Source organism: Pteropus medius, unplaced genomic scaffold (assembly GCF_902729225.1).
Source record: "Pteropus medius unplaced genomic scaffold, Ma_sr-lr_union100, whole genome shotgun sequence".
NCBI lineage: Eukaryota > Metazoa > Chordata > Mammalia > Chiroptera > Pteropodidae > Pteropus > Pteropus medius.
The window spans coordinates 6,641,699-6,666,882 of record NW_024349802.1 but is presented as its reverse complement, the minus strand read 5'-3'; the positions used below and the strand labels follow the sequence as shown (position 1 = coordinate 6,666,882).

General features: G+C 32.4%; 1 protein-coding gene across 1 annotated transcript in view; it reads right to left on the bottom strand.

Annotated features, from left to right (window-relative positions):
• Nucleotides 1-620: 620 nt before the first annotated feature.
• The window catches only part of SEC24A (SEC24 homolog A, COPII component), a 56,681-nt gene continuing 32,117 nt past the window's right edge, over nucleotides 621-25,184 (bottom strand). Inside the window, 12 exon segments of the mRNA XM_039836045.1 lie at nucleotides 621-3,553; nucleotides 3,815-3,918; nucleotides 5,903-5,995; nucleotides 6,318-6,422; nucleotides 7,873-8,010; nucleotides 9,919-10,094; nucleotides 11,866-11,976; nucleotides 14,820-14,993; nucleotides 20,197-20,355; nucleotides 20,669-20,789; nucleotides 21,657-21,863; nucleotides 22,971-23,026. Of these exon segments, the coding sequence (XP_039691979.1) occupies nucleotides 3,439-3,553; nucleotides 3,815-3,918; nucleotides 5,903-5,995; nucleotides 6,318-6,422; nucleotides 7,873-8,010; nucleotides 9,919-10,094; nucleotides 11,866-11,976; nucleotides 14,820-14,993; nucleotides 20,197-20,355; nucleotides 20,669-20,789; nucleotides 21,657-21,863; nucleotides 22,971-23,026 (1,559 nt within the window). The 3' untranslated portion in view covers nucleotides 621-3,438.

Sequence of the window (25,184 nt, the reverse complement as noted above, 5' to 3'; positions counted from 1 at the left end):
AGTTATGCGATAGATAAGTATAAAATTCAATAGGTAAGATTAAACTCAAATCTGGACATAGTCACAAATCAGTGAAACCGTACATTTTGTAAGAATTCCAAAGGTAAAAAAATAGAGCGAATGAAAGAGAAGCAAATATTTAAAGAGCTTTGTATGTCACTTACACTTAAACTTTAAAAAATTTTAAAAAAATACATATAAAGTAGCTGAGAATTTTCCACAGTTGAAGATGGACAAGGATTTTTGGATTAAACAGTGCTCTGAAAAACGAGCAGGATTAACAATAAACTCAGAGTAGTAAAACTATAGAATAAGGATGAAAGAAAAATCTTAAAAGAGAAATTATTTTCAAATAAACAATTAGACTGACAGTACACATTTTACCAATAACAAAAGGGTCCAGAAGACAAGTAGTATGTTAAACATATTTAGAACAAAAAACTTTTCATCTGGAATTTTAAAACCAGCTAGCCTTAAGGAGTGAGCATCAAGAATTCGGTTTCTAAACTCTTAGACACAGACTTAGATTTAAAACATCTTCGGCAATAGTTTATCACTGACAACCTGGATGCACCCTACTCACAAGTTATTCTTATCACTTTAAATAACTAGTCACTATATGTTCTTTCAATTAACTTTATTGAATAGCCAAACTGATAAGTTAGCACAGTTGAAACAATTATTTTTCATGGGTTACAAATGATTTTTCTTTTACAGGAATAAAACAGTGAAAATTACAAACTGTAGAAAGGAAGACAAATCTTGTCTCTAACATTTCAGAGTAGCAAGATTTAACAGCACGTTGAAGATCAATACATATTTGAATTTGAGAACAAGAATTTAATGTTATAATATTATACACTACTTTACAAAATTAAAATTTCCATATAAGGATTATATTTGTAATAGTTAACAAAATCTTGAAATCACATTTGATGGTCCCCTAGATAATAGCTGTTATGCATCTTTGATTAGAAGAAATAACTCTTTTATTCTAATTATTGTAAAACAGTCTATTAGACTCAATACATTAAATTAAAACAAAATATATGCAAACTAAAATCAATGGTAGAACTTGAGTGAATATTAATATGTCGGACTTACAGAAATGTTATTTTAAAAATCCTAGAAATTAGAAAAATAGAGTACTTTTTATGGTAGAACTGCCATGCTCAGATTTAAATACCAAGATTGCCCTTGTCTGTTACTTTAGTATTTGTAGATCTGTAGAAAATTCAAGGATCTTTCATAATTTACAACTACAATAAAAAAAAATAACAGTGTAAATATTAGTTGCTTTACATAAAAAAGTAATAAAGATGAGATAGCAGGTAGTGCCCTACTGCAAAAAAAAAAAAAAAATCGAACTAAAAAAACACGTTCAATATTGCAAAAAATAATTGCTTAATATCGATATCTCCACAAGGTTCATTCATTCCCTCATTATCCAGAGAACAAATATTGTGAATCTTAAAGTTATTTTTCTTTTATGACCTGGCTATTATAAAATAATTCTGGATTGCACATGTTACACAATATCTAAAATAATCTTTTAAAGTAAAATTTTAAAAGTAAATTTGTGAAATAGTTTAACAAAGCATGTAGTAATAACAAGAGTCACACCCACTTAGGGATGAAGTGAGGCACAAGGAAGATTATTGTCCCTAGAAGCACAAACTTTTCCCTCTGGAAGATTCTTTACTACCATTAAGAAAGGACCTACAAATATCAACTTTTAAAATTCACATTAAGAAGAGAATTTTAGTTATTTTAGGAAACATCAGTGCATAATAATGACTGTTTCTTTAAAAGAGGGGAAAATACAAATTAGCCATACTTTGAAAATTGCTTCCTAATAAATGAAGCAGCTTTCAAGAATATTTCCAGTTCAATATACCACTTGCATACTGAAAATAAACCTTAACACTGCTTAAGGGAGATGATATCTTTATAAAACACAAACAATTATTCTGATCCAGCTGACAAGCAGTAGTGTATCTTCTAGTGGGATCTGCTTCTTCCCTATCCCAGAACAACTCAGTTAAAGTCAGCTCATATTGATGTAAACCTGAAAGTTATTATTTCAATGATGATCATATGAGATCGAGATTGTAAACACATTTTCCTAACCCATTAAAGCAAAGAAATAATCTTTTCATCAAGTATTACACAAGAACATCTTTAAGAAGTTCATACAAGACAAGATGCATCTGTGAAAACTGGGACAAACTTTTAAAGATATTCCATCACAGCACTTCATGTATACAGATGTATAATTTATCTATTTGTAAACAAAATTCACTTAATGGTTTTGACGATAACATTTCTCTGGCTGAATCAAAAACAGAGTCTCTTGAGAATGTTCAGAAATCAAGTTTCTTTCATAAATTCAATATACTGGATTTGTGTAATCTTAATATCCATCAAATCAAACAGCAGCATTCATGCTTTAATAAGTTTTAAGACCCAAGAATAAACATTTTATGAGCGGCTTTCAATTATTAAAATCCTTAGAAAAATGTTACTGATGCATTTGAGACAGCATTTAAGAAAACTTTAATTTCTTTATCTTCATTTCTCCAATATAACACTTTGATTACATATCACAGAGCAGAAATGTACCAAAAAAATCCCACTTGAAGGATCAAGACAACTAGCTTTTCATCTCCCTATTATCATTGCCAGTCCCAATATTTTTAATGAAGACAACTCAGATTCTTTTCACTGTAGAATGCGATAGTGTGTTCAAGTCTTTTGCAGTCAAATCAGAAAACTACTTAGTTTTCACTTCAAATCAAGGTGACTTTGTTCTTCAAGTATAGAGAATACTGACAGATGTTACAGCTTGACTATATTATCTCATATTCTTCTCAAGCTAGTTTGTTTACTCTAGTTTTAGTTAACATGATCCTTTTTCTTCCTTAAATAAGAAAAAAAAAAGATATGGGGGATGGATTCTAGTTTTTCTACATACTTATGTAACTTTATTATTTTAGAAGGATCATTATCAATAGATTTGTAACTTCCCTGCAACACTTAGTCTTGTGAGGTTTTAAATGTAGCAGCCAAAAATTCAGGAAAAAATGAGAAATATACATTTGGAACACAGAAGTCTTTATTTTACAAAATGTACTTTGCCTCTGCAATATTGTCTCATCTTATTTCAATCCAGAACTCAAACATAATTGGCAAAGAAAAAAAGGTATCCCATCATATGTAGATATATTTTGATTTGAAAAATACAGTATTTCAGAGTTGCATGTTTGATTCTTTGCTGTGGTCCTTTATTTGCTATAGGTTGTTGAAATCACAGTGAGAACATATAATCATCACATCAGTCCACAAACCTAATAGAAAAGGAAGGTATGATACATTCTCAGGTGTTCTGCATTATTGTGACTTTCCTTAGAAATAACCAAGTCAAATATCTTCATTTGTTCATTTATTCACTTGCTGTTGTATGTGCAAAAGAAATTCATAATATGATAATGCAGATTCTGTTCTGTCTTCTACCATGTTTTGAAGGAAGTTTGCTTTCATTGGACTCTCATCCCTTAGGAATAAAAAAACGTATTTATATACATTAGATAAAATGTGATGGTAAAATAAACAGTGGATTTGTCACAAGTCTTTTGACATACTTTTTACTAATAACTGGATGTAAAGCATAATTTAGTATTGTTTAAAATTTTTCCTTTTTTTCTATATTTTTCTAAAGGGTTTGCTTAAGCAACAGGTCACATATCTTTGACTCAAAACAGGTCCTTGCAAGGCCAAATTGTTTCACTATTAGCAAATGAAAAATTCAACTCACCTTATTACATAAAATATTGGGAAAAATGGTCTCTGCTCTCTAAGCCAAGAGATGAAAGCTATTGTTCTGGCAGATTCTGGTGTATCAAGTTCTGGAAGGTCTGTCTATTAAACAAAAACCAGCAACATCCAATTTACTCTACCCATATAGGTAATGTATCATCTATAATGATTCTCAAACTTTGTCATGTACAGTAGTCCCCCTCTTATCCATGGGAAATACAGTCCAAGATCCCCAGTTAATGCCTAAAACCATGGATAGTACCAAACCCTATATATACTATATTTGTTTCCTATACATACATACCTTTTCACTTAAAGAAAGCACTTCATGGCTTCTCTTTGGCATATCTGATGCCAGCATCACTACTCTTTCCGTTTTGGGCCATTAAGGAAAAAAATGGGCTACTTGAACACAAACCCTCTGATACCCTGACAGACTATTTGATAACTGAGACAGCTACTAAGTGACAGCTACTAATGGGCAGGTGACATATGACAGTATGGAGATACACTAGAAAAGAAAAGATTCACATTCCAGGCAATGGAGTGGGATGGCACAGGATTTCATCACACTACTAAAAACAGTACATAATTTAAAACTTATAAATTATTTATTTCTGGATTTTTAAGTATTTTCAGACCACAGTTGACTGTGGGTAACTGAAACCAGAGAGAGTGAAACCATAGATAAGGGAGACTACTGTAAATGAATCGCATGGGGATCTTGCTAAACTGCAGATTTTGATTTAGGAAGTATAGGGAGGAGCTTGAAATTCTGCATATCACAATTTTCTAGTAAGGGGTGGGCAAAATTCTTAAAAGGCCAGACAGTAAATACTTTAGGCTTGCAGGTCATTTGGTCTCTGTTGCAACTACTCAACTCTGCTGTGTTCTACTAAGGTAGCCAGAGATATATAAGTGAATAGACATGGATATGTTCCAATAAAACTTTATTCACAAAAACAGGTGGCAGGGCCCCGTGGACATAGTTTGCTGAGCCCTGATCTAACATCCTAACTCTTCTCTTCATTTTATTATGACATCTAGAATTAAATGATTCATTCAGGCAGTTGTTACAAATAGACAATTTCTTATCTCTTCATTGCTTAAAATGTTGAGTCATTCAATAACCAGCAGTGTTACTCAAAGCCTGAAGGCTAGTGCTAATCCTAGCTATAATCCCAACATATATGTCTTTTAAATATAAAATTCTCTTAATGGCTTCTATGAATGAAATTAAACCCATAAATGTGGGAAAAATGCTGACATAAAACACATATTCCAAAGTTGGTGACAAACTGATAGTAGGGACTACAAAAGGCCATGTTGTAATTAATTCTAACTCTAAAATTCAAAACTATCCAAATGCTATATACTTTTAACAAAAGCTTTCTCATGGATTCAGTTGCTCCTCCATGCACAACAGCATTCTTATTTTACAAATGAGGCTGTTAATTACTTGTCCAAGGTCACAGAGCTCGTGATAGTCTATTATCACTTTCTTCAATAATCAATACTAATCCAACTGACTATGATCACAAGTCATTTGCTTGTGTGGCAATTAGCTTAGTTCTTAATCCAACAGCAGTTAAAGGATCCTGCCAAAAAACAATGAAAATATGTGCCCAAAACACAAAAACAAAAATAGCCATAACCCTAATGCCAGTTGGAGCAACTTATTATAATTTTTTTTTGCCATCAACTAAATGCATTATTTCCTCTGTAAAATAGTGTACTGTCACAGACACAAAAGAACAGATAAGTCATCAGGGTGATCACTTCTTAAGTTATATAAATAATCACAATGTTGGACACCTGAAATAATATAATATTGTATGTCAACTATAATTAAAAAATAAAAAAATATTAATAAAAGAGTAATCCATGATGCAAAAGAAAACGTACAATATGCTTTTAAAACATAAAATGCGTTATTTTCAATTGAAAGAGAAACAATCTATGGGAACGCTTTTTTTGGCAAAACTTTTAGTATTATGCTATGATTTCAAAATGGGCTATTCATGTTTTTGCCAAATTTGAAATGCCCTTTAAGTCTACTACAATCACTATAATAATACAGTCTTACCATAGTCTGTGGAATTGATGCATAGTTTTGAACTCCTAGAACTTGGCTAAGAAAATTCTGTCCACAATTTTTTCCAACCCAAAGCATCAGTACCTGGAGGACAGGAAGAAAATTATTTTGAACTGTAGCATAAGAGTGAGCTAATGACTCACCTTTACCACTGAGGGTGTTTTAAAAAATCAAAATGCTGAGTAAGTTTAGTGAGACTGTAGAGCCTTCAACTGAACTAACAATAACTACTTTTTACCAAAATGAGATGTTTTATGCTTGGTTTAAAAGGCAGCTATGGAAGGAGAAGGTGGCTAATACAAAAATATATAAATTAAATAACAAATAATCTGTTCGGGAAGAAAGGTACTAAGAGGAATGAAGGTACAGTAGTCTGCAGAGAGAAGGATTGGATCAGACTACTCACAGAGCCTGCATCCATGAGAAAAGCTCCATCCCTGCTCAGCTTCTCCACTGAAAGCTGAAGAATAGGTGGCTGAGGTATGGTGCGATCATTGATGTTGAGAGCTCCCTGAGGAATTAAACAGAAGATTAAAGCTTTTAGATACAGGTCATATAGAGTCACAATCAATCAAAACTTTTTTACATAATTATTCATATTTAAATATAAAAATGAAAAAACATCATTTATCTAAACAAAGCTACTGTGAATCTCAATAAAGCCAAATTAACTTCTATTATTTTAAAAATTAATACAATAAATGCAATCAATATCCATGTATCTTAGATAAATGACAGTGAGATCCAAATAAAGTATGCAATTTAATTATAGTTGATAATAATGGCTGAATGCATGGCTTGACTCATGTGCACATTCTGAGAGAGGAATAAAAGCCTATTCAAATGAGATTTGAATAGCTCTCTCCAATTTCACATTTATTTATTAAGGCCAGAAATTGATTATAATTGTGAACTAAGAAAACTCATCTTTCTCTGGTAGTAAAGAAGGGAAGCTATCAGTGGCTAGTCTTACAGAGAAGACTGAAAGAATGAGGCAATGCAAAGTCAGTCGGAATCTGAGCTACATCTGAGTCTAGCTCTATCCTAGCCTTTTCTGTGGTTTGTTCTTGAGTCCCCTCCCTTTCTTTCCTAAGCTTATTTGCAACCAAGAATCCTGATAAATACAAACTGATATGCTATTAGTACTTGTCTTTGGGTGTAAATATGAATGATTTCTTTTTCTTCTTTCTGGTGGTTTTCATATTATAAACATAAAATATATTACATTTATATTTTTATGTTAATTTGCCATTTTTTAATGTGAGGACAAGGTAGGCCCAATTAGTTGAACTTCTCAAACACAGAATTAATCTTGAGTTATTATTTCTGTCATAGGAACTAATAATGTTCTTAACAGTTTTCATTTGCAAAATTTTTACCTCAAATTTCATAGGCAATCTCTCCTTTGTATATGTAAGACATCTTAAATTCTTTAAACTCTGAAAGGTTTTTAACCAAAATATTACTTCCATCATATATATCCTAACTTGATCACAATTCTAGAAAGAAAGATTATGATTTCACACTTTCGTGCTTGGGACTTTAATTCAGGTAAATTTCCTACCAAAGGCAAATAATGTTACAACTTAGATAAATATACTTTCTTTAATTCAAGAACACTATTACACTAAACATTGACCTGTGGTGTTTCATGTAATTTCACTCGTAGGATACTCCTTTCAGATCAATTTATTTAAACAAATAAATCATAGGTTGTTCTGGTCAACCTGATAATCTCTTCATTTACTTAGATCTACTCTATAGATATGTCTTAGGGAACTTAAATAAAGGTACTATTTTAAGGAGCTTCCCAAAATCAAAACTTTTTTCCCACAGAACTAGCAAAGCAATAAATAAAAAGTTTTAAAACACAAATCTTTCCTTGTTTCTACAATGGATTCAATATAATTAAGCTTACAAATCTTCAAGTAAAAAATACTAAAAAAAAGAAGCAATTTTACCTCATCTGAGAGATTGTCAATTCTATACAAACTGGGATGAGTTGTGAGCATAAGGTAAATCAAGGGCTGGTTTTTCACTTGACACATAGCAAAAATGCGTTCATCTAGACTTGCATTTGTCCCAGTCTGGAATGATTTCTGTAAATAAACAAACAAAATATCTTCCATCCAAAAATAAAAGATATTTAACAAATACATATAAAACTTTGCAAATATCAGTTGTTAAAAGAACATCTTCTGACAGAATTAGCAAATTTACTGTTATTCTTTGAAAAGTATCTTTTAAGAAGTCATACACATCTATTAAATTGCGGCCATATTTCCCCATAAAAGTCTTGAGAAATTAACTACCTAACCATGGCAAAGTCATTTGATCTCTCTGAAGTCTGTTTCCTTATCAGTAAAATAGATCTAAACACTCTATCTACCATACAGTAATAGTGATGTAAAAACAAACATCATCACAAGACTAAAGATTACCACAGATGACAAACTAAATACACATATGAAGAACCAAGGATCTAAATGTTCTATAAATGTTGAGTAATGATTAATGGTGGTTAACGGTTAACTATACTTATTTCTCCCACATTTAGAGAGATTAAACAACGGAACAAAGCTTACATGTCAACCAGGAAAAATAATAATATAAATGAGGACAACTACTTAGAATAGAGTTAATAAGTAATTGTGAGTTTTAACTGGTATATTAGCTTCATGGAGAATAATGAAGTTTTGAGGTAAAGTTTTAAGCATTCCTATTAATGGAAAAAAACAGAAAGAGGCAGAGAGATGACAGTAATAAAATTATGCTTTAAAACAAATGCATTGATTATAAAGAAAAGGCTCTTAAGATATTTTAAATTGGTATGTGGGTAGTCACTAAAAGAAGAAAGAATAGTGTGGGAAATGAAAGAAAAGTTCCATTTTTTCACTCAGAAAATATTTACTGAGTGCCTACTATGTAGTAGGAACTGTTCTTGGTGCTGAAGTGAAGGAAAAAGACAAAAATCCTAGTAAGGGAAAATTAAATCTTAAATATGTGATATGTCAATGGTCTTTCCACCTGAAGATGGAAGAACTTAGATTTTTAAATGTTAAAATTTAAATATTTATGTAATCTCTGTGAATTTATACTATATTCAAAAATGGAATCATATAATTTGAGTTGGAGAAACTAGAAGTAGATTCAAAAGCCATTACTAATAGGGTGTAGCAGGTTGCCCTTTTCACCGGGTGAGACAACATACACCAGACGGGTTGATCTCAGATTTCAGAAAAGTATACAAATTGACAAGATCCAGCAGTCCTTGATCAATTCTGGAATCTGGGATGATTCCCTAGGTGATTTATTAACATGAGCTTTTAAATAAAATGTTATAAGGGAATGTTATCCTGAGTCTACAAGCTTGGGCATTATATTTTGGACACTGGAAAAATAAAATTTTCTTTCTTTTTTGGAGAGTCAGGTGTAGGGGCAAAGGGCAGGCAAAGGAGACAAAAAGGTATCAAAAGAAAAAGTGTAAATAAATACATGCATAAACAGCTACAGGACCATAGAAAGAAAGGCAAATGCCAGAGAGATAACATTTGAGCTCAAAGACAAGGATAGGAAGGTGCAATGTAGGCTATGGAAACAGGCAGACAGGTATGAGAAGGCATATCTAAGATTAAGAAGTAGAATGTAGCTGAAATATTGCAGGGAACAGGAAAAGGGCCAAAAGAAGAGTCTCATGTGTGACTTCTTGTCCAGCAACAAAATATACAGTTCTTGTTTTAGAAAACTAGAAAACTGATTATCATTTGCCTCTTTGAAAATATCGGTGAATACTTAGCATCTCTTACAAACCAGGGACATACTTTAAATCAGTATTTTGTAACTTTTAGTTACAAATCCTTCCAAAGTTCCATTAAGAATTTCCGTCCCTGCTCTCAGAAAATTTAGCTGGCAGAAAGTTATATATACGATGTTTAGGGGAGTTCACAGGATAAAAATTTTGGCTTTTTGACATCTTCACTGTTAGTTTCTGGTTTTGATTCTCTTACCTGTTTAAGGAGAGCTAACACAAAGAGTGGAAAAAGCCGCAAAGAAAAAGGAACCATGAGTCCAGGCTGGTGGTTACTTAGGACTGAAGAACGATAAGCTGAAAGAGAGTCTATGACGGCATTCACTAGGGCGTCCCGAGCATCACTCAGACTGGCAGTCACAGACCTGTCAACAGCTAATAGAAGTGGGGATAGAGACAAAAGAAAAATTAGACACAACTACTCCAACGTTAAGAATAGAAAAAGTAAGTTCGTTAATTATATAAGTTCTCTCTCCAATTTATTACGTACACAAGGAGCCAAACATAGCAGTTAAAAGCACATATTTTGGAGAATCAAACCAATCTCTGTTGAAATGCTGCTCTGCTAATTCCTAGCTGTATGACAATTTGGCAATTAACCTTCATATGCCTCAGTTTCCTTATGTGTAAAATGGAAAACTATTTCACAGAATCTGAAGTGTTATTAATTTTAATCCATCATTTTATTTTGTATACTACTGAGAAAAACTGTAATTAAACATACATGCTTTCTTAACAGAGAATTTTTATCTTGTATTTATTAAAAGAGTTCTTAGAGATTTAGATGATTTCCATCATCTATCATGCCACTCTGTTTATATGCATTCTGCACACTAGAAAAATTTTAATACTAAAAACACTACTTGTTTTGAAAACTTCTGAAACTACAACTAAATTCAATTCATGTAGTACCAAAAATACACTCGATGAATTAATGTCATTAACTGTTATGACCAAATTTGTACATAGGCAAGAAAGAATGAAGACTACTATTACCTGCTCAACAGTAACTTCAAGACTTCATAAATTTAAGAAATTCCTGATTTTAAAGATTTTGATAAAATGTGAAAAAATGTGCATATTGAGATCAATCAAATTTAGTAACAGTGAAGCAAACTGTTGTGAAAACACAGTTGTTGATAATAATAAAAACCATAATGATTATATGCTATCAAGAGTATTAGTTCAACCACAAAAAAAATAAAGGCAGTGAAACTCAAATTTCTTCAGTTACAATCTTTAACTTTTAACAACATGACACTAACATGGGGTTGGACCCTTTACCAAGCTCCATTAAAGAAAAAATTCCCAGTAAGAAATTCAAGAAAATGGATAAATATTCCAATTATAGATAAATTTGAGTTTGAAGCAAATGGACCCCCTAGCACTCTTCCCTGAAGGATAAAAAGGGCGAGAACCGAAATGATGTTAAGCTCTATTTGAGAAAGGGACCAAAAAGAAAAAAAAGAAAAAAAAATCAAGAAGGCAACTAAATCTGATATGGAAATAAAGATATGAAGATATTAGTAAGATTTCTGTTAGCCCATGTTATCTGGCAAAGGCTGCTAACTTACATGTGACAGTAAACTGGTTTTCAATCCCAAATTCCAGAACTCCAAGTCTAATAATCTTTAGAGTACAAGCTCTTTTGTAATCAAACTTACAGAGCTCATAAAAAAAAGCTACTAACCACTAATATTAAACATTAAATAAAGATGGTTATTTAAGTCCATAGTAGGCAGATTATGATACAGAAAGCAGTTTAGTAGTTGTCTAAGGCCAAAGAGGAAAGGAGGAAGAAGTAGACAGTCAACTGTTAATGGGGATGAGGTTCTTTTTGGGGTGATAGAAATGTCCTAAGATTAGATTGAGGTGATGGCCACACAACTCTACAAATATACTAAAAATAATAGAATTGTACACTTAAGGGTTAAGTGATATGGTATATATATCTCAATAAAGCTGTTTAAATATTAAAAAAAAGGCTATCTGCAGTAGATCCTTTATTCAAATAGTTACTTAGCAGGCATGCATGAGATCCAAAACACTGAAACCCTTAAAGTTAATTATTTAAAGAAAAAACTGTGTGGAGTTTTCTAATGTTATTACTTGCAAAATATTTCAAATAGGTGATAACGATTCTTACCCATATTGGCCAATAACCCTGAAATTGCTTGAACATCAGCTCCAAGGAAGACTTCATTCAGAGTTGAAACTACTGGCAAACACAAAGTATGAACACGAATTCTTCTTTCACCTTTAAGGAAAGCACATAAATGATAGTAAGAGACAACTATATTTCAAAAGTTTATATTAAAATCACTTGGAAAAAAGTCAATTCTTTTCAATTTAGCACCAAATACAGTTATATAGCAAGTAGAGATACTATCAAAACTTTAATGTGAAAACTCTAAAGTTTTATTTCTTTTATTTACCGCAAATTCGAGTTATTACTGAAAAGACAACAGGGATCGTATTCAAATGATGGTACTTGCGAGCTTTTTTAAAAAAAACCTCTTTTCTGAACATTTTTGTTATTTTTTTGTAATAAAAATTTTGAATGTGTATATATATATATAAAGACAACACTACTCCAACATGGGTTCTAGAGTTTGTTTTGATATTTAACATCCAGAGAAGTTTTATACTTTTTACTCTAATCACAGGAAAAATTTTTTTATTTTTTATTTTTTAAGAAAAATATTTAAAAGAAACTAACGGTCACGATACTTTCTCTTTGGTAATATACCCACAACAACAAAAACCAATAAATACAAAAAACAAAAATCAAAACCTTCTGAGAACCATCAAATATGAAACATCATGTCAACCTTTTAAAAATTTCTGATCAGCAAGACCCTGAACACCAAAGAAAAAGAATAAGTGAAAAAATTAGAGATGATACCCATAATACAACCTGTACTGACACATAAAGACTAATGAAAGTACCTATGAGCACATACAAATTACTTTAAAAAGAGGAATATTGTCTGCAAAAAAAGGGTAATATTTTTGAGTTTTTGTTCTAGATATAAACAATGTTAACTAAAAGAAAAAAGATGTTTAGTCTATCACATTGGCAACAACTATACCCATACAAAACCAGAGCCTGGAATGAAAAGGACACTTTATTAAACCATAAATTGGCAAAATCTTTCTCAATAGCAATCTGGAAATATCATGATTTTCCTAAAAAGTTCATCTCTGCATCCTATATTTCTAATTCTAGAAATCCATCTTAGGGAAATTATTAAAATTGACAAAAACTTGTGTACATGAATAAATATTATAATCATTTTACATGAAAACAAAACATTAAAACAACCTAAACTTCTAACAATAAGTATATGAAAAGATATCCAACATTAGTTATCAGGGAAACATAAAACCAAAAGAGATACCATCATACTTTAAATGGCTAAAAACAGAACAAAACAAAAACCTCAAACCAAAAACAAACAAAAACTACACACTGAAACAGCAGATGCTGGTGAGAATGCAGAGCATCTGGAACTTTCATATGCTGCTGGTGGGAATGCAAAATGGTACAGCCACTTTGGAAACAGTCTGGCAGGTTCTTAAAAAGTTAAACATACACTCAACATATAACCTAGAAATCTGTCTCCCAGGTATTTACCCAAGTGAAATGAAAACTTATGCTTACACAAAATCTGGATGTATATGTTTACAGTGGCTAAATTTGAAATTGCCAAAAACTGAGAACAACCCAAATGGACCTCATCTGAAAGTGAATAAACAAATGAGGTACAATGGAATACTACTTAGGAATAAAAAATAACAAACTACTGGTAGATGCAACACAGATGAATCTCGAATGCACTATGCTAAGTGAAAGAAGGCAGATACAAAAATTATCTACTGTATAACTCCATTTATATGACATTCTTGCAACAGCAAAACTACAGGGTTAGAAAACATCAATGGTTGCCAGGGGCTGGAGATGGGAAAGAGGCTGACTACAAAAACATGAGGAGGTTTTGGGAGAACAGAACTGATTGTGATATCTTGACTGGAGTGGTGGTTACACAATACATTTGTCAAGCTTGTGGAACTGTACACTAAAATGGTAGACTTTACCATATGTCAAAATTATATGTTAATTTTTTTAATGTTAAGAAAAACAATAAGCAGAAAAGGGATGAGGATGTTCTTTTGTCAAATTTTTAAAAAAGGCATCAAGAGACAGAAATCTCTCCTACTTTTACATCTATGGTATGTTGTATTAATTATAATCATAATAAAAAACTGAACTTCTCTAATACTAAAGGTTTTCATTCAAATGCCTTTATTACACACTTTTTCTATATTTAAGAAGCTGTGAGGGTAAGTAGACATAGCACAGAAACACTCCCGCAACTTTTTTTTTAAGGAAGTAAAGCAGAGTTAGAAGGTGGGAGTGTAAATCTTTATCATAAAAAAAATAAATTTAACTGGCTTTCATATCATCTTTATGACAAACATTATAAATAAATTACTAATAAACAAATTATACCCTTAAAAAATATTTCCTATCTATTTGAGCTCCATTAAAATGTAACTCAAGTATCACTTCTGTGAGGCCTCTCCTGGCTACACTATCTTAAAAGACCATCCTCTCAGCACTTCCTAAATGCTTTACCTGCTTTATATTTCTCCTCAATTACTATCACCATATAATATACTATTATTCTACTTATTTATCCTCTTATCTGTCTCCTCTACTAAGCTCTATGAGGAAAAAGATTTTTTAAATTCAGTTTTATTGACTGTTGTATCATCTGAACATACTTCAGTGCCTGACACTAAGTAGACTCTCAACAAATACCTGTTAAGTAAAATAAATACTAAACATCTTCACTTTACTAAGAACAGCAACAAAGCTCTTAAGGCCAGGAATACTCTTTTGGCTTCATAGAAATGAGTATCTCCAAAGAAGAGGGAGTTATCACAAGTCATAGAATATATAACTAAATCAAAAAACTTACCTCTGCTACAATATTGTTCTTACATTTAGCAATACTGTACTGTATACTTAAAAACTTCTCAAGAGGGTAGATCTCATGTATGTGTTTTTTGCCACAATAAAAAAAAACAACTTACCTTTGCTGGATGTATACAAGAGTGCTGACTGAAAGGAAACCAAATGAGTATCAGTAAGACTCTCTTCCACTGACATCTGTACTGCATACCCAGCATCTGGGTTTACATTAGGCAAAGACAGTAAATCTGTTGACCGAACAAAGAAGTTCCCATGGAAAGTATGGATGGAAAGACCTAGAAAAGAAAAATTTATCAAAGTGATTTATATACACCTACATATGGATATTGATATTTTATCCTTGTCACTTATCAGACTGGCAGAGAATAAAAAAGTTTAGATGTGATATTGTGGTTTATAATATATATTTGGTCTTTGCCCATTTCTGGCAAAGAACTCCTAAAACCCTTAGAATTTCCCAAGTAATAAGGAATGATAAGGGTGTCTTTTGCTATGTTAATGAGGTGACTTTTGGAAAGCACCTACGTAACATAAGGATGGGTACTGGTTGCCTGAAGACCTAACTATGTGATTAGAAGATCAGAACTTTCAACTTACTGGCTACCCCCCACCTACAGGGCAGGGAGAGGGGCTCTAGAGGTTGAATCAATCACCAATGGCCAAAAATTTAATCAATCATGACTATGTAATGAAGTCTCCACAAAAACACAAAAGGATGCAGTTCAGAAAATTCCAGGGTTGGTGGATATTTAGGGAGGGTGGAGCACTAAGAGCATGAAAGCTCTGTGCCCTTTCCCTTTCCCTACACCTTGCTTGCCCTTTACATCTCTTCCATTTGGCTGTTCCTGAGTTATATCTTTTTAACAATAAATCAGTAATCTAGTAAGTAAACTGTTTCTCTGAGTTCTAAAAGCCACTCTAAGAAATTAATGAAAACCAAGGAGGGGTCACTGCAACCCCCAATCTATACCCAGTCAGTCACAACCACAGTTAACACCCTGGAGTTGGAATTGGTTCTGCAGTGCACGTGTGGATTGGGGTACGGGGGGACATGGGGCACGCCGGGGGCTGAGGGAGGAGGAGTCTTAGAGACTGAGTCCTTTAACCTATGGAGTCTGATGCTATCTCCAGGTAGATAGTGTCAGACTTGAGCTAACTGCTTGGTGGTATGGGGAAAAGCAACCCACACATTGGAACTGGAAGCAGAATGTATTAGATTATACACAGTATTTAGTGAAGGTGAGGGAGTTGGTAAAAGATATCTTCTTAAAAGATAAGGATTCAAATTTTCAAAAACATTTTTGGAGGATAAGTTGACATCTACTAAAATTCTAAATGAAAACTTCTTTGATCCTAGTGATTCCATATCTATGAATTTATTCTACAGATACACTTATTCAAGTGCCAAATTATATGTGTAAAAAAAAATTAAGCAGTATTGTTTTCATTTGTCATAAAAAAAAAAATCAGAAATACCCTCAATGCCAATCAGTAAGAAAATAACTAAATTGTTGATTTGTACATTCTACTGAATACTAGATTTAATGGATCTTCAAAACTTGCTGAAAAATTATACAATGTTATTTATGCTAATACACTATATATATTTTCCATGGAGAGGTACAGAAGTATGTAAATGTATAGAAGAGCCTGATATGCACACCAGAAGAGTAAGGCTGGAATGAAAGTGAAAGTACATGCACACACGACCTAATGCAAGGGGACTTTAGCTATATCAATGTTATTACTCTTTATAAGAACCGATGCATGTTTTGCTTATAAAATAAAAACCAATTTTAAAACAGTAATAATTAAAAAAAAGGATGTAGATCTGTATCTACAAAAATAGAATGGTATAATTAAAAAGAAGCCAGATGTAATTCCCATTGCTTTTATTTGAAGGCTAAAATATATGCTTATATATGCATGGGAAAACTTTTCAAAGGCATATGAGAAACTGAGATAGAACATACTAGGTTAATTTTGATTTTTTATTTTATATCTTTTTGTACTGTGCCCTTTTTTTAACTTTACTAAGAGCATATTATTTCATTTGTAATGAAATTTATCATAAAAGAAAAAGCAAAACTTAAGCAAGTAACCACAAAGATTATTAAATTAAGCACTCTATAAAGAAGGCAAACCTTGGTTTGTTGGTGGACCCCCAAGCTCTTTATGCAAAGTTAGATACATATAAAATAGCTTCTGTCCTGCCAAATAGAAAAAGTTTTAACATGTCCATCCTTTAGGATGTACATTTCCACTAATTTACAGCCAATATCTGCAGAAATAATCATTTTTAAGATCTATCAATCTTGAATAAATGGGATACAACAAATAGGCCCTTTAAAACAAACACTAAAAAACTATTTGAATTAATAAACAAGTTCAGCAAGGCTGCAGGATATAAGATAAATATGCAAAGGATTAATTATATTTATATAAAGAAGCAATGTAATGTAAAAAAATTCCATTTACAATTGCATCAAAAATATTTAGGAATAAATTCAAGAAAAAAAATACAAAACTTTAAAAACTATACAACATTGTTGAAAGAAATTGAAGACCTAAATAAATGTAAACACAAACCATGTTTATGGATGAGAAGACTTAATACTGTTAAGATGGCAATATTTCCCAAATTGATCTACCTATTAATAAATGCAATCCCTATCAAAATCCCAGTTAGCTTCTTTGTAGAAGTTAACAAATTGAACCTAAAATTAACACAAAGGACCTAGAATACCACAACAATTTTGGGAAAAAAAAAAAAAAAAAGCTGGGAGGACTCATACTTCCTAATTTCAAACTTATTAGAAAATTAGACTAATCAAGACAGTTTGGTACTAGACATAAGGGAAGCCATACAGATTAAAAGAATAAAATTCAGAATCCAGAAATGAACTCTCACATTTATGATCAAATGATTTCAGCAAGGGGACATAGTGCCAAGACAATTCAATGGTGGAAAAATAGTCTTTCGAACAAATGGTACTGGGACAACTATATATCCACATGCAGAAGAATGAAATCAAGTATCTATCTCAAATCAAGGACAAAAATTAACTTAAGTACGTCAAAGATTTAAATATCAGTATAACTATAAAACTTTTAGGAGACGTTGTAAGTGTAAATTTTCATAACCTTGATTAAGCAATGGTTTAATACTCTAACACCAAAAGCACAAACAGAAAAATAAAAAACGAAACATCACCAAATCAAAAACAACTATGCTTCAAAGAATATCATTAAGTAAAAAGGCAAAACTATGAAGTAGAAAAAATTTTTGCCAATCATATACCTGATAGAGGCCTTGTATCTAAAATTATATAAATAGCTTTTACAACTCAATAATAAAAAGACAAACTAAATTTTAAAACAGGAATATAATCTGAATAGACATTTCTCCAAAGAAGATATACTAAACATCAGAAAAGATGTTCGTCATTCATCAACAGAGAAATATAAGTCAAAACCTCAATAAGATATCACATCACACCCACCAGGATGGCTAAAATAAAAAAGGACAACAAGTACTGAAAAGAATGTGGAGAAATCAGTACCCTCAACACACAGTTAGTGGGAATATAAAATGGGGCAGGTGTGGAAAACACTCTGGCAGTTTCTTAAAGTTAAACATACAGTTACCTTATGACCCAGATATACATCCAAGAGAAATAAAAACATGTCCCAAAACCTCTACACAAATGTTTGTAGCAATATTATCCATAATGTCTCAAAAGTGGAAACAACCCAAATACTCATCAACTGATGAACAGATAACAAAATGAAGTATATCTATACAATGGAATATTACTGGGCAATAAAAACACATGAAATATTAAAAAAAAAAAAGCAAAAAAGGAATGAAATACTGATAGATGCTACAATATTAACCTTAAAAACATTTTGCTAAGTGTAAGAAGCCAGTCACAAAGGGACTCATATTGTATGATCCCACCATTTATGTGAAATAACCAGAATAGAGACTGAAAATAGACTGGCGTTTCCTAAAGCTGCCAGAGCTGTGCGAGGGAGAGTAGAGAGGGTGGGGAATGAGTGACTGCTAATCAGTACAGGGTTTCTTTTGGAGATGATGGAAATGTTCTAAAATTCATTGTGGTAATATTGTGGTAAATATATTGAAAACCACTGAATTATACATTTCAAATTGGTGAATTGTATGGTATGTAAATTTTATATCAATAAAGCTGTTATAAAAAAAAGAAAGCAGAAACAGAAGGTTATTGCGGTAACTGCCTGGTTTTGCATGATGTTAATACCATGAGTTATTTGGGGATGTGGCAACCTTTCAAGTATTTACTTGATACCGTATCAGTTTCACTCAATCACTTTTTATTTTTATTATAGTAATGGATAACAGATCACTTCATTTGGCACATGGTTTGACCAATAGATTTCAACATTTATCTAGTGGGCAGGTTTCTAGATCTTTAGCTTTTGGTATCTATTTTTTTCTACATATTTCATATAATCTTTCCACTTTAAAATATGATTGCTACATACTCTCTTACAGAGCAATGATTTATTTATTTATTTATTTATCTATTTATCTATTTATCTATTTATCTATTTATCTATTTATCTATTTATCTATTTATTTATTTATTTATTTATTTATGCACCTACAGCATCTGGTCTTCCTGGGTAGTCTCCCATCCACGTACTAACCAGGCCGGACCCTGCTTAGTTTCCAAAATCAGATGGGATTGCTGGGATCAGGCATGTTTAGGGTAGCATGCCTGAGCAATGATATTTTAAAATCTGAACAAAAGATCAGAACCAGGTTGATAATATGGACAAATGAAATATCAAGAATTATATAATTTCCCATTTTCATAAGAAAATACTTATCATTTAGCAGCCACAAAATATTTATCCAGGAAAACAAACTGGACATAGGCTTTCTGAAACAGACTATTTCCAAGCAACAGGTGGCACTGTATTTGGTAGCAGGTGCTGGATGAGAAGAGCACATATTAAAAGATCTCCTACATCTGGAGATGAATAGTAGTGATGGCTGCACAATGAGAATGGGTTTAATGCCACTCAACTGCATAGCTAAAATGGTTAAAACAGTAAATTTATGCTATGTATATTTTACCACAATTAAAAAAATTGTTTAAAAAATAAGATTTTCCACTACTACTGTTTAATAAGTAGAATAAAAATCCATGAGTAGTATGCTTTATTTTCTTTGGGGATGTGATCTTTTTTCATTGAGATATAATTCATTTACTATTAAAAAAAAAATCAGTTTTCAAGTGTTCAGTGGTTTTTAGTATATTCAACAGTCCCCTTTTAAAAATTTTTTTCTTATTCCTAATTGCATATTCCATCAGTTAGTAAAATATCTTAGAAAGTAAATTTAATGAGATAAGACTAGGTGAAAACATATATTTACTGGTATCAAAAGCAACACTTCCTCCTTTATTAATGTAAATAAAGTGCCCCCACCTTTGGTGCACCGAATCCTCATGACTGCCTCAAAGCCAATCTTCCGAGTGAGGTATCTCTGTAGTTCTTTCCGCAATTTTTGTACTTGAACTGGGTTGTGCTGATGGTGGTAAGAGGGATAGAAATAAACACTACCTGCTGAATACCGAGAAATACAACCTGAAAGAGAACATACCTCCTTTTAAATTTTGCCATTAATTACCATTACTGTACCCAAGTAACTACAGGCATTTAAATAAATCTTTCTGTAATCTCCCAAGGCATTGTCAAAAAAGAAAATTTAATTCCTTTAAGTAGTAGTATAGAAATTTCTCTATTATAAATGTTTAGAGTAGAAGGCTATAAGGTTTATAATAGACCAAACTAACTTTCCCAAGATAATAAAATTTCTTTCACTTTATCCTCTATTTAGAATACCATTATACAGATATCATTTTGACATTCGAGAAAAATAATCATTAGGAAAACTTACCCAATGAAGCTAAATCAGAATACTGTCCACTGAGAAGGAATAAGTCAACGGCTACCTGCTGACCAGAACAGTCCAAGGCTAATTTCTTATAGAAGTCAGTGGATGGTGTCAAGTGAATATCCTATTAATAATAAATTACAAAAAGAAAAAAATTTAAATCATTAAATTGTCATAAAATTTAAGTACCTATCTATAAATATCAAGGTATTAATTTTCTTTGGGCAGTCTACAAAATTCTTTTGCTTTGTAATATTTTCTAGTTTTCCAGTGAGAAAGGAACATGTATTGCTTATGAACCTTCCTTTTTTTTTTTGTTTTACTTTTTAAAAAATAAATCTATTATACTAATTTTGATAATCTATTAAATGCTTAGTATGCTAGTAACTGTTTTAAACAATTCAAATGTAATATATATTTAGTCCTTTCAACTATCATTAAGAGAGGGTACTACCATTACTTTCACTTAATAAATATAAGAAAACAGAGGGGCAAAGAAATTAAGTAGCTATTTAAGCTCACACATCTAAAAAGCAGTGGAACTTAGGCAGACTGACTCCAGGACAGATACCATAATTATTATATGATCTCACTCTCATAATCTTTGGAGAAATACACATCTCGAACTAAGTTTATACATACGAGGTGCTCAAAAGCCATCCATGTCAGTCAATATACTGAACTACAACTACTTTTTACTGGTCATCCAGGTTCTACTTTGTCCCTAGCAAGCATATTCTCTTAGTCTCCCTGTCTCATCAAAGCAGACTGCATTGCTAGTGGCCTGCTAAAGATCTAAAAACAAGGTAAAGGTGAATCATGTAGAAAATAATGTAATAAAATAGAAAAATCTACGTAAAAGAGAAACATTTTATCCATTTCCTTAAATTCTCTCCTCTCCACAACTGAAAACCAAATAACATACAAGCTGTGTGGTCAAAGGAACAGAGCACTAGCATAAATCTTATCATAAATTTGACGACCTTCTAACCTTAGCAGATGACCTTTGACTGGGTTCCTCTCGTGGTTTCAGGGCTCCCACTCCAAGAGTTGGGAGTTGTGTTTGAAAGACAGACATTCGACCACCAGTTGGGGACATCAGCTTAAAGGCAGCCTGAAGTGCAGGACCCAAGGCACTCTGGGTCTCCAGGGTCTTGGTGAACATTTGCGGCAAAGTTTTCAGTAAATCTTGGACAAGCTTGTGAAATAAACCAAGAAAACTCAAGAGTGTTACAATTAAAATTTTTTTCCACATAGTCAGTAACTAATACAATAGACAAGACACTGAGTCATGATGATGGTCAGAGAATCTACAGACAGTACAGTAAACAATGAAGTTGGTCAAATGACAAGAAAGCCATTTTAAATCAACATTATAAATTGGCAAGCAAGACAAACCAAAATTGGGGCCTTACAGTTCTTGCACATGCAGTAGTCCAGCAAGACTATAAGTCCAAAATGTGTCCAAAAGAACCATCACAGTTTAGAGATTTGATTTATTTTAATGCCATGAAATATGGCCTTCTCAATCACCTCTACACACTTATCAGTTGCAAAGTGAGTTTAATTCTTCCCTATTACAAAATCTAAAATATCCAGCAAATTTGCCAACTAGCAATATTACAACAAAAGAGGAAAAAAAAGAAACATAACTACCTATTCAGGTTAGGTTGTACCAATAAAGAGAGTTAATGTAAAAAAAATACTTTGCACTAATGCAAAGTCACCATTGCCAACAGCTGAGACCATAGACTTGCTAGTTAAAATGTTACCCCTACGGCATATATGCATGTACAGGGTAGACAACATCCCCCCTTCAGACACATTCTGTTCACCTCTCACTGTATTATGTCATGGCAATTTCCAGGCAGGTAATAAGAGTTTCTTCTGAACTGACCCCAATGACACTCTGTGAATCAGAAAAGCAAAGGGCACTGAAAGCAGACTACCTAAAGTGCTTCCATGTAGTGACCAGAAGCTTATCTCAGCAACCCTCCCAATTTCCCAAATGGCTGGCAAAGCAGATTTCCTTCAGGTTTTCTTCCTTAATGGAACAGGCTTATCTTCTACCCTACTCCAAATAACTTGCTACATTAGACTTAAAAGCAATCAGTTCAAGGGCAAACTCAAGAGCTATTCTTCGGATTAGCTAACAGCGAATTAACTAACAGCGAAATATAAAATGCTACAAGTCTAAGAAATGTCACAGAAAGAAGCAGAAAGAAATTTTTATTTAAGGTTCATTTCAAAAATACATTCCTTTAATATTTCAATTAAACATGCCAGATAGGAAAATGTGCCTTACCTCTTTACTTTCATTTAAATTTACTAGTAAGTTCTCTGGCATAGGTATAAATACATCTGAAAGAATAAATAAACATTTCATTTAAACAAAACTCGTTAAAGATGTCCCAAATACATAATACTGATATAATCAACCACTCCCATACTTACAGAAAAACAACCTCCTCCACTATTATAGCACTGTCTACATATGTTCAAAGAAGCATCAAAGAAGCATTGATTTAGGAATTTATTACAACTTTACTGTTACTGTGTAAAAGGTAAATAGCCTTCCAATTAGAAAATATTGATCTGTAAGCATTCTTAAGGTTCGTGCAAGTGCTTCTTAGTTTAAAGACAGAAATTCAGAATCCTGCTTTACGTTCTTGCTTAGCCCTAGAAACCAGCCAAAGAAACACTCATGGCATTAAAAAAAATATGGGACGAAGATGACACACGAGAATGCTATGTCTTTACACAGACATTATACAACCCACCAATAGCTCTGCCATTCAAATAGCAGATACTTTTTCATAAAGAAGGTGCCCACCAGTGCGTCTACTTATGGGGTTACAAACTCAAGTGAATCAGAAGATATGCTAATGACCACATCAGACAAACTTCTTGGGATTTAAATTTATTCTTGCTTAGGAATTATATTCCCTTCTTGGGGAGGAAGCAAACTGAGAAGGAAATGTGAGTGGTGGTGGAGGATTATGAAGGGTCTCACGTTCCACATTTTTGTACTGTTTTTTATTACAAAAAATAAGGCTCATTATGATTGTAAAAAAATACCAACAAATAATTTGAAACATTAAAAGTATTTACTTTAGCTGTCATATAAAAACTCTAATTTCCTTTTTCTTTAAAATAAAAAACTTAATAGTTTTATTGAGATGTAATTCACCCTTGTAGAAGATACAATTGGTGATTTTTAACACATTCAGAGTTGTACAACCATCACCACTTTCTAATTCCAGATCCTTTTCATCCCCAAAAGAAAAAGCTCACCAATTTGCAGTCACTCCTTACTTCCCTGCCTACTCCCACAGCTCTAGGCGGCCTCCAGTCTGTTTCTGGACATTTCAAATGAATGGAGTCACACTATGTGATCCTTTTTGACTCATTCTCAGAGTTAGCATCATATTTTCAAGGTTCATCCATGTTGCTGCATCTATCAGTACTTTATTCCTTTTTTATTGCTAAATAACATTTCATTGTATGCCTATACATTTTGTTTACCCACTCATCAAATGATAGGCATTTGGATTGTTTCCACTTACAGCTAAGTTGCTGTGATATTTATGTGTACACTTTTGTGTGGACATGTTTTAATTTTCCTGAGAATACACCTATTGAGTGGAATTGCTAGGTCACATAGTAACTATGTTTAACTTCTGGAAGAACTGACATACTGTTTTCCATTGTGGCTGAACCACTTTCCATTCCCACATCCTTATAAATACTTATGTCACTTTGTTTTTTGTTTGTTTTTTTTTTTTTGCTATTTGACATTTAGCAAGGGATATTCCATTTTTCAGCTAATAAAATTGAGAGGCTAGACCACAACAGTGAATGCACAACTTGGCCTATCATCAGAATCACCTGTTCAGCAGATTTTATTTTATGCCAAATTAAGTATCTGGGTGAAAAGATTAGGGAATGAATAACTGATGTGACTGAGCTTATGTGAAATTTAAAACCACCAAGACAGAAGGGGGCTCTCCTCAACTACTCCCCCTTAAAGAAGAACAGACAATCCTCACTGTGGATTCCATACTTGCGAATTTGCCTATTCGATAAAATTTGTAACCTCAAAACCAATATTCGTGGTGCTTTCAGTCATTCAGACATGCTCAAAGGGAAATTTTGAGTTTGAAAATTTTTGTGAGGTGGCATATGATGGTTTTCATTTGCATTTCCCTAAAAACTCATGATATAGAGATTCTTTTCAAGTGCTTATTGGCCAATTGTATACAGATAATATTCAAAACTATGTTATGAATAGAGACATGTCTATTTAATGCCTTTGCCCACTTTTTGATTAGGTTGTCTTTTTGTTAAGTCGTACGAGTTCTTTATATAATTTAGATATAAATCCCTGATCTGATATGTTTGCAAATATTTTCTCCCATTCTGTGGGTTGGTTCACTTTCTTGATGGTGTCCTTTGAGGCACAGGTTTTTAATTTTGAAGAAGCTCAATTTATCTTTTTTCTTTTTTCTTGTTTGTGCTT